The 10,483-nt window shown below is 37.1% G+C and overlaps 1 protein-coding gene and 1 long non-coding RNA gene across 2 annotated transcripts; both read right to left on the minus strand.

Moving 5' to 3' along the window:
* Positions 1-4,308: 4,308 nt before the first annotated feature.
* Positions 4,309-5,372, minus strand: LOC123470644. The gene is made up of 2 exons (XM_045171189.1): positions 4,716-5,372; positions 4,309-4,653 (listed from the first exon to the last, which is right to left on the minus strand). The coding sequence occupies exons 1-2, from the start codon at positions 5,370-5,372 to the stop codon at positions 4,549-4,551; spliced, it is 762 nt and encodes a 253-aa protein (XP_045027124.1). The 3' UTR covers positions 4,309-4,548.
* Positions 5,373-5,831: 459 nt separating this feature from the next.
* LOC123470375 lies at positions 5,832-6,070 on the minus strand. Its single transcript, XR_006644043.1, has 2 exons — positions 5,993-6,070; positions 5,832-5,928 (listed from the first exon to the last, which is right to left on the minus strand). It is a non-coding gene; the product is annotated as an uncharacterized LOC123470375 (long non-coding RNA).
* Between the last annotated feature and the right edge of the window lie 4,413 nt (positions 6,071-10,483).

Genomic DNA, 10,483 nt, shown 5'->3' on the forward strand with positions numbered 1-10,483 from the left:
CGAGTGTGGGAATTGGATGCTGAGTTGGGGCGAAGACATGATGGCGTTCTACTATATCCCAGGAATAGTAGTATCATTATATTATATTATCATTATAATATATCATCATTATATTATCACCGTAGGGATTATCAAAACAACGCTCCCCTTGGCAGCTACGTCTTTAAAAAATTTCTTTTGGATCTCAAGTAGCTGGTGTTATGCCGGTTTATCCAAAAATTTTTGACGAAGATTTGAACTTTGCTCCGGCATGCGTCACTGATTGACAGGATCCCATCAACGATGTTGAAGCCCAACTACATGAAGAACTGCACAGCAGCGACTGAACACTTAATTAAGGGTCTTTCAGTAGGAAAAAGCTACTGAAAAAATTAAGTATCCTTAAATGATACCTGATTTTGAAAAAAAGATACATAAAATTTTGATTCCCCTTCTGAAACCCAATTTCATACCTATCCTATCGATTTTAAGCATTGAAAAATTTTTTTAAGTATGACAAAATGCTTTTTAAGTATTTAAAATATTAAAGTATCCTGCGTAGCATACTGAATTACTGATGTTAGGATTAACTAACAATCCTTAAATTAGGATTAATTAATATTTTAAAATGATATTGTACAATAATATTAGGACTTTGGCTATTAATACTTATTATTACAATAATATGGCAAACTGATGTCACCTTGGTTTAACAACTGGCAAATCTTTGAAAGTGCACAATCGGTCAGGTTTTGATTTCAAGTCAAGATATACAATCAGTTATTTTAATCATATGAAATGCATCGACTGCACTGTTAAATAATGGCCTCTATTGTTAGGTAGACTAGGTCTAATATGCAATGACAATTTTACAAAATCCCTATATTTGGTTACATCACCTTTTCACAAGTATCGGTGACTAAAATTTCTTCGTTCTCAAAACCATTTGTTAATCTTAGGGAACCAAACTTAAATTTAGAAATAAGGCTAACTATTTTTTGGCAAACACAAGCCCATCTCATGACAGTTTGCCTGAACTAAGTTACTAGTTATAACTACAAATCCGTTATTTAATCTAAGGGATTTCTGGGTTTTTGAACCACGCTTAAAATTTTTTTATGTTAATTTTATTTAATTTCTGAAATATATGCCACTTAAATTTTATGAAATACATTTTGTACGATCATTACTTTTCAATGTATTAAAAACTTTAGCTGGTTAGCTGCAAAATCACATGTTTGTAAATGTATCAAAAAATTTTTCGAAAATTCTCAATCACTTTTTCTATCTTATCACGATTTTTAGCTAAATTAGTTCGTTAATTAATAACTGAAGTGGGGCATTGGTAAAGTATAAGGCAGTGAATCTCAAGGTCGATGGTTCAAATCCTAGCACGGCTAACTCTTTTTTCCAAAAATTAACCTCAAGTTACTGAATTTTTCAGTAGCCTATAAAAATTAAGTATCTTATAGAAATTAAGTACGAAAAAAAGATCTAGTAGGCTGGCCTTTTTTAAGTATCAAAAATTAAATGTTTTTGTCGCCGCTGTGTGGGTGTTCAAATTAATGTAAGTGAAATATTTGAAGTAGAAATAGCTCCATACGGAACTTTAAATCTACCAGGCCCATCCGGCACTCGTCCAGCACAGTCGATACCGACTCCACCTATTCCATCTCCTACTCCAGTTCCTAGTACTTTGGAGAACATTCGGCCGTTTCCAAAAGCTGGCCCAAGGAAGCAGACAACACGAAAGAGTCGGAAGAGGGTGTCGACAGTTTGGGCCGATACACCAAACAAGCATCAGTTAGAAAATGAGAAAAAGAGAAAAGTGCGGTGAAGACCAACTAGCCCCGGTCTCCCCTACTCAGTGACAAGTGTATGCTATATCTCGGTGGACACTGTCCTTACAGCCAGTAGCAATAGGTGTTTCTCCCCACCCCTTTTTCATCTACCCCCTTCTGTGCGCTAAGGTGAAATGATCTCCAAGGTCAAAATATTGAATTACTGAAATAGTTTGTTGTAATAAATTGTAAAAAAAATAAAAGCGAGTCTTCTTTGCAACTGAAAACATATAAAATATTTGATTATTTTAAATTGAAAAGCGTAAGTTTTGGAATTCTAACTTAATAGGTTTTGCAATATGTGTTCTCTGCAATGTTAGTTAAAACAAAAGACAGACGCCAGCAAAACAATGTGGGTGTGTAAGAAGTTGCAGTTCTGATCTGCATTACAAGTTAGTCGTCGTTCAAGGTCAAGATAGGTCATTACCTAGTGTTTTTTATCCGCGTTTATCGTCGTCAAGTGCAACGATGATATATTCTAGTAAGCTGTTTTGCGTGGTTTTTTGTGTCTTAAGTGTGTCAATTTAAGCAGCGTGGCGTTTTTATTTTTGTTTGGGGTTTTGTTATAAATTTTTAGTTACGTTTTTGGAAGTTACGTAGTGCCATACCGTGTGTGGAGAAACGGCGTAGGGACTTCTCATGCTTTAAATGTGCACAAGTTATCCCTGGCCCTTACACAGAACAAAATAAATACTTTAGGGCTCAACATGGTTTTAAAACAACGGGAAGAGGAAGAAATGACTTTGTGGACAAAATGGATGCCAGCTGAAAATTGCGTCATTTGCAAATTTTGCGTATCATTTAAAGGTGTGTGAAAAAACGTCGTTACTCGGGAGTTTTACGAAAATTCAGTTACGGTAGAAAGGGATAGTAGTGTAGTTCAAGATATTAGTCACGATGAAAACTATTTCGTTTAAAGCAATTTACCTGATGGCAGTGCATATTCAATTCCAGTAAACAGAATTGATTTTGTTATCGCAAAAATAATGCTGACACTGTCGACTTTTTTCAATATAAGCAAAACAACAATAAATTTTTGGATAGGTTCGTTGGTTAGCGGCTTAAATGATCATGAGATTCGCACCGAACAAGAAGTAATTGATTCCCTCCAGAATTTGTCACCTTCACATGAAAGGAAAATATTTTGCGGAGAGATTTCAATTTTCTTTTCCAAAAGAAATTTTTTTCGTTGGTCAAGAACAGCATGTGAGGAATAGGAACGGGAAATGTTTGCCAAAGCAAGTGCTGCACACTTTTCAGTACATCAGCTTAGGATTAACACTGACAATTTTATTTTGCAATTTGAAATTTTCAGTACATTTTTTTCTGAAAAGGAGTCGACTGATGGCTTTATCCGTTATCATCGTGTCATTTTCTATTATTCCACTTATGAGTTTTTTAAGCGATAACCTCATGCGGTTACAAATCTTTTATGGTGACGTAGACGTAGACTTTTAACCCGTTAGGCACCGAAGTGAAAAAGCATGAAATTTGTAATTTTTGCTTCATGATTTTGATATCGCCATCTATTTCAAAATTCTAGTTTTAAAAATATTCATGCCTTTGCTATTGTATAAACTCAGCATTTGAAAAAATATGGGTTTATAATTGTCATCAAAGAATTTATGATGGAGATAAGGATTTTGGCGTCCGAGGGGGCACGCTGCTAGACATTCTAAGTAGGTCTAACTTTCGTGCACACGTCCCAATTGCGACCCTGTGCGCAGACACAAATGGCGCTCACGAAATTGGCGATTTCATGATTCCATCCGCAACTAAACTCTGTCGACTTTGATTGATCCATTGATGATGGAGTTCAACGTGTATTACACTCCCCGGAAGAATTTTCCAACGGAGACTCTAGCACTGGTATTTGCTAGTTTCCAAACCTCGAGTGAGAAAGGGCTTCCTTTCTAACATCTGCTTTCTTGTTATCGTCTGTACCATGGTATAATAGTTTAGAGGTACGTCTACTGCTTAAGGATTCCCCCTCCGCCAAAGTGTCGTCGTTTTCAGGAACGTAGGCGGCAGCACTTGTTCATCGAAGTCAAACTGACATGGAAGGTATAGGGAAAAGTGGGGTTTCTCGCATTTTTGGGGAATATGTAATTAAGTTATAGCCTTCAAATATTTTTATTTTTATCGAAAAAAAAATTAGAAGTGCTGTTCATTTTGCCAAAATGTCTTAATCCTAAAGGGGAAAATTCTAGAATTTTTTGAAAAGGCTAGAAAGGGAAGGAAATTTGGCGCTTTGCCATAAAAAAGAATGCTGTTTAGCAGTTTTTTTTTACTTGTCAAGTCTGTTAGCAAGTGTTTTTTTTTTGTCCTGTCACTGGTGTTTTTTATTGCTTTTTGAAATACTCGAGGAATTACAATCTCGAAGACTTGTTTAAAATGTAGTGTATTCAAATTAGGATAGAAGGTAATAAATTACAGGTACAAAACAGAGTGCACTAATTAATGACTTTGGCTTCTATAAAGATTTAGTAAACACAATGTCGCGGTTTATTTATAACTTCATTATAAAAACAAAAACTTCCAATAAGGAAAGCGTATGCATGCAATCAAACTAGGAAAATATGAAAGCTAAATTGAGTTATTCTAAAGAAAGTGTTTAACAAGCGGTACGTATAGTAAATATCAGTCAATGTCAATATCAGAAAAAAGTATCTACCTCACGATAAGAAAAAATGATATTTGGATGCATACGAAAAATATAATAAATTATCTAAGACGGAACCTGTGGTGGAAGAGTGTTGATGTATTCATGGAACAAATCCTCCGATGTCACTGACAGTTTAGTGCGCAGCTCAGTAAGCTCATATTTCACCCTCTGAAAATACATTTTTAATACTTTAGTCATACAATGTAAAAACGTTGTAGGAAACAGATTACCTTCAGAATTGTCGATTTGCGTGCGGAAGTTCTTACAGCCTTTGCTCTAGCAGTTCTAAATTTTTCGAGTGTCCTCTTCATACACGTCTGGTTAAGGTTCCATATTTTCTTATTTAAGGCATTTTTTAGTTTCCGACATTCCTTACATGCCACGGCCTTGAGTGATGTATGGAACTTTGAGGAACATGGTTTTAAAAGCCTGTCGCAATTGTACGATCGCAAGACTTTGCCGTCCCAAAAGCCTTCTGTACATTCCATAAGCTTTAACTGTTGGTGTGCATTATTGTCTTTCAAGGAAATTGTTACACCAACACACAAGTCTGCTTCGTCGAAAGTTTTCACAGCGTTTTTCAACATGTCAATCGAAAATACTTCTGCTGACAAATAGCCAAGATGGTCAGGTACTCGCGCGCCATGTACTTCGTAACGTATTGAACCGTTATTAAACACAATGTTCTTTTGGAGACACATTGCACCCGAACATTTTGTGAGTTTAAATATGTTCAGAACACCTTCCTCGGAATCTTTCTTGTACTGCCAATTGGGTGGGTAAATTATTTTGGCCAGTTCTTCCTCCCAGTTTATTCCATCTTCGAGAATTAAACCATCCGGTTGGGGTAATGGATCGCCAACATCTTGTAAAACTGGAAATTGCATGATTACTCATTTAATAGTGCAGATCAGGAATATTGTGTTTACCTGGAGATGGATGGAGGTTCGCCCTCTCAACCTAGAACTCTTCACTTAGTGAATCAATGGAAATGCTTCCTACTCCTTCAGCTACACTCGTATCATTTGGTTTTTCTTGTTCCAATCCATCACCCTTCATTTTTTTGGAAACAACTTCATTTGTTCTGCTCGCTCTCAGTTTTCTTTTAATCTCTTTTGGCTTTTGTGAACACCCTTGTGTAAAACAAAGATAAATTAGGTTGTGTGTCATAACCTATGTTAAACAATAAATAATACTTACCAGGAAATTTTGTTGGAACTGCAGTCGGTTTCAGAGCCCAGCGAAAACTTGGTATGAATTGTTCTTCTCCGTTAATGATAGAGTACTTCCCTTTGACGATGTCGTCTTCAGCAAAATGATGGGAACAAACCGCAGAATTTTACGTGAGGCTTGAAACAAGTTATTTTTCCTACGACGGGATTTCTGTAATTGTAGCCTGAGTTGCAATAAGGGACACAACACCTATTTGGCATTGTGTAAAATCTATAAAGGTTCAAAGGGGTGCCACAATTTTAAAAAGGAATATAATTATTGGAAATTAAATTACCTAAATCCTTCTTTTTAGACGAGAGAATTCAAAAAAACACCCCAGTGACGCGAAAAAAATTGACAAGTAAAAATAAACCCTGCTAAATAGCATTCTTTTTTATGGCAAAGCGCCAAATTTCCAACTTCCAGGCGCCAATCCAACTGTGGCATCAAAAACTTGGCCACGTCTGCGTTTCAACAATTAAGAAGATGACTGCTAATAAAATGGCTGATGGTCTCATGATCAGCGAAGATAAAAAAGATCATTTTTGGGAAGGCTGCATCTTTGGGAAGCAACACCGCCTTCCTTTTCCAATCGGGAGGTCCAGGGCAAAGAAAATAGGCCAACTTCAGGGTTCCCGCGCTTCTGGAAATCATGGAAATCATGGAATAGTCAGGGATAAAATAAAGATCATGGATTTCATTGGATTTTCATGTATTTTTCTAAAAATTCGTGGAATTTTCTATTCTTAAAAATTTAGTTCTAGTTAAAACTTTAAGTTTCAAGAAAATAATTCAAAGAAAATAAGAACGTCTTGGTCCCGCTAGATGTTGTTTAGAATCACCAGTAAATCCTTTTATTTTTCGTCTGCAACTCTGGCAAGCCGCGTAGTGTTTCTGGTCTGGCTGTTTGATTTTTGAACGTGGGAACTTGTCACGTATCAGTGTTTTGAATTGCCGTTGAACATTGCGTCCAGATACAAATAATTGGCCGTTAGTACATCTATTTATATTTAGTTATTCATTATTGTATTCGTATTTCAATGGCGGTCATTTTTCTTAAGAAACCCGTATTATTTCGTTAGGTGTAACTACTTTAGATAGAATGCTGAAATTTAAAACGTATTTTCAGCCACAGTGGCTAATTGAGTCCCTACATCCGTCGTTCAAAACATGGCTGGAAAAAGATCCCATATCAAACGAGAAATTTTTGTGTCGGTTGTGTTGTGTGAGCAAAGAACTAAGCAATATGGGAATTGGAGCTCTAAATAGTCATGCAAGTGGAAAAAAACACAAAGAGAAGATTGCAAGTCTCAGTTTACGATCTATTAGGACTCTATTCAATGCTCCTGAAACAATGGTCGTTGCTATTGTTCCTCCACCTGAACGAAACTGCAACGACCATACATCGAACAGTGATCTTGTTGTGAACGACAATACTACAGTGAATGTGCCGCAAGACCATTAACAGCAAACACCAGCCAGCCTTACGTGTTCTCTCAAAAGACGTGACAAAGTCAGAACTTCTTTGGGCCCTAAAGTCTGCGGACAGCCATCGTTCGATGAATTCCGCAGCTAATGAAGGTGCTCTTTTTAAATTGATGTTCCCTAGCAGTGACATTGCCCAGAAGTTCTCTTTGGGGTCGGATTAGATGGCTTACCTTATCCATTATGGGTTAGTGCCATATTTTTAGGACAATCTTCAAGAAAAATTACAGAAATTTTCGGCTTTCGTTGTAGCCTTCGACGAAGCTCACAATAAAATCGCACAAAAAGGACAAATGGATGTCATAATTCGTTAAATTGACGAAGATAAGACTTCAGTTGTTAATCTGTGTATATCATTTAATATTCTTCCCACTCGGTACCTACTAAGTATTTTTTAAATATTATTGATACTTCAATTCCTCTTTTTTGGGACGGGCTAGAGCTTCAGATCTGTTAGGAAAGTTTAAAGAAGCCTTGAAAGGTCTCCCTTTACAAAAAATGATTCAGATTTCAATGGATGGGCCCAATGTAAATTGGGCTTTCATAAAACTATTAAAAACTGAGCTATGGCAGATCCCTGGTTTCCCCCATTTTCTCGAGACTGGTTGTTTCAGTTTACATGTTCTGCACGGTGCATTTCTTACGGGCCATTCAAAGACTAACTGGAAAGTGTCGGCCATCCTATCAGCAGGATACTATCTGTTTCACGACAGCCCAGCGAGAAGAGACGAATTTGCACATGTCTCAGGACAATCTTTTTCCTCCGCAAAATTAGGTAGAACGAGGAGGGTTGAAAATTCAACTGTGGCATCAAGATTTCTCAAACTTTTTGATGGATTGAAGAAATATTTTGACAGGGCCTAAAAAAACACCCTGAGCTCTCAAGCTGGGCAACACTGGAAGAGGCTTTCGAAAATATTTTTATTCAACTCAAAATACCTTTCTTCATTACAATTGCTGATGAGCTCGAACCTTATCTAAAAAAATTCAAGTTTTCCAAGCCCTTCGCACCATACCTTTTTGAGGAAAGTTATTCAGTTCTGTACAACCTAATGGAAGGATTCGTCAAACGTGAAGTTCTTGAAGGCTTGAAACCAAGTGCAATTGCAGAACTGGATTTAAAGGACCCAAGCAATTTAATGGCTCCAAAGGGTGTAAAAATTGGTTTTGGTGCGCGAACTTATCTTAAGAAACTAAAGCAAAATAACACTGCAAGTGAAAGACAAATATTGCAATTTCATCAAGAATGTGCAGTATTTCTTCTCAACACATGCTTGAAAATTCAAGAACGTTCTCCTTTGAAGTATCCAGTTGTGCAATATATATCCTGCATTTTCCCTAAAAAAATTGTCTCTGAACCGAAAACTGAACAAACTAGAATGAGTAATCTCTTAATGACACTACTCGAAAAAAAGCAGATAGCGAAAGCTGCGCAGAAAAGTCTAGAAAACAATTTGGTGAACTCTGCAGTATGTACAATAGCACCCTTAAGTCAACTTTTGATGAATGGGATCCTTAAAACGCATCATTGGATATATTTTACGCCTCTGTCATGATAGAAAAAAACTTCCGAAACGGATGCCGTGATTTATATCAAGTGATCAAATTTCTTCTGATCTTAATCTACGGAAACGCAACTGTGGAATCAGGATTCTCTATCAACGAAAGTCTTTTAGTAGAAAACATGAAGGAATCGTCTCTTATTAATCTGAGGATTATTTCTGATGCAATGAAATCGCATGGAGGGGTTCAAAATGTACCTATCACTGACAAGATGATCACTGAATCAAAGTTTACTCGTCAACGCTACAGAACTGCCCTTGAGGAGAACAAGAAAAAAAGAGAGGAGAGCGTGACTGTTGGAGAGCAGATGAAGAGAAACATTGTGAATGAATTAAAGGAACTTGAGAAGAAGAAAGCGAGGCTAGTTAGCGAGCAACAAGAAGAATTAGCAGTTTAGAATTCCAAACAGCGGTAATTAGAAACACGTCTGTCGCACTTGTGAACAAGTCCACTCATTCTTTTAAAACTTAGTCTGACCTTTTTTAAACAACTTAATCCGCCTTAATTTATAATGATTATAACTGTGTCTTGTTAACTAAGTAAATTGATCCTGTTTCAGTCATCAAGAAATAATATGTGTTGTTATAACCAAGCTATTCTGAAATAAAGAGGGGTTTATTGCAGAAAACTTAACAAAAGATGGCCATGGATTTTTTTTATTTTTTAAAATGGAAAATCAGGGAAAAGACAGGGGAAACATATATCTTGCAGCGCGGGAACCCTGAACTTGTTCATTCGGACGTATGTGGTCCAATCTCAGTTCCCGTCGTTGGTGGTTCTGTCTATTTCTTAACATTTAAAGACGATTTTAGCGGATACTGTGTCATTCATTTTATTAAACAAAAATCTGAAATTTTTGCTTTATTTCAGCAGTATGTACAAAGGATCAAGGTGGAAATTGGGAACCCGGTAGTCACTCTTCGCAGTGACAATGGCGGTGAATACATCGGAAAAGTGTTTGAAAGCTGGCTGTTGGAGAAGGGAATCTGCCATGAGACGACCATCGCCTACACACCTGAACAAAATGGAGTTGCTGAGAGAGTTAATAGGACTATTCTCGAATCGGCACGCAGCATGATGCATTTTGCTTCCCTTCCACTCAAGCTATGGGTTGAGGCTTGCAACACCACGGTCTATCTTCTAAATCGGGTGGCGACTAAATCCGTTGAAGGAAAAACTCCATATGAAATCTGGAAGGGTATGAGGCCAAACCTCTCTCGCATTCGAGTTTTTTGTTCAATTCCCTATGTTCACATTCCAAAAGAGAAACGCGGCAAGCTCGACCCAAAATCTATCAAGTGTTGACATGTTGGATACAGCGAGGCACAGAAAGCTTTCAGAGCTTGGGACCCAATGACCGGGAAAGTTCTTATTAGTAGAGAGGTTGTTTTCCAAGAACTCTGCAATGGTGTAGTTGGCGACCCCCTTGTGGTGTGACTGATCTTATCTCCGATGTATTCGAGTCTGATGTGTCAATAATCGATTACATTCCTTCAACAAATGCGTAGTTCTTTTTTTTAAGCCTCTTTGCGTCTTCGTAGACCTAGTTGTTTGTTTTTTAAAAAAGCCAAAGTGACCTCATTTGCATAAGGTCCTCTCGGCTTTCTAAAGACTTTTTCATCGAATTTTCACCCACCCTTCCCATTAAAATAAAATTCTGGAAAAAATTAGGGACGTTCTCACTATTTATGAGAACGTACACACAAAAAATTGTACCATTTGGGTGAAAATTGTGGCA

This window comes from Daphnia magna, linkage group LG3 (genome assembly GCF_020631705.1).
Source record: "Daphnia magna isolate NIES linkage group LG3, ASM2063170v1.1, whole genome shotgun sequence".
NCBI classification, from domain to species: domain Eukaryota; kingdom Metazoa; phylum Arthropoda; class Branchiopoda; order Diplostraca; family Daphniidae; genus Daphnia; species Daphnia magna.

Bases quoted from the DNA above. Each gene is read 5' to 3' on its own strand.
- LOC123470644 (XM_045171189.1), bottom strand. From the start codon at position 5,372: ATGCAATTTCCAGTTTTACAAGATGTTGGCGATCCATTACCCCAACCG. The intron at 4,654-4,715 runs GTAATCTGTTTC...ATGTATTTTCAG, and splicing joins GCAAATCGACAATTCTGAAG to AGGGTGAAATATGAGCTTAC.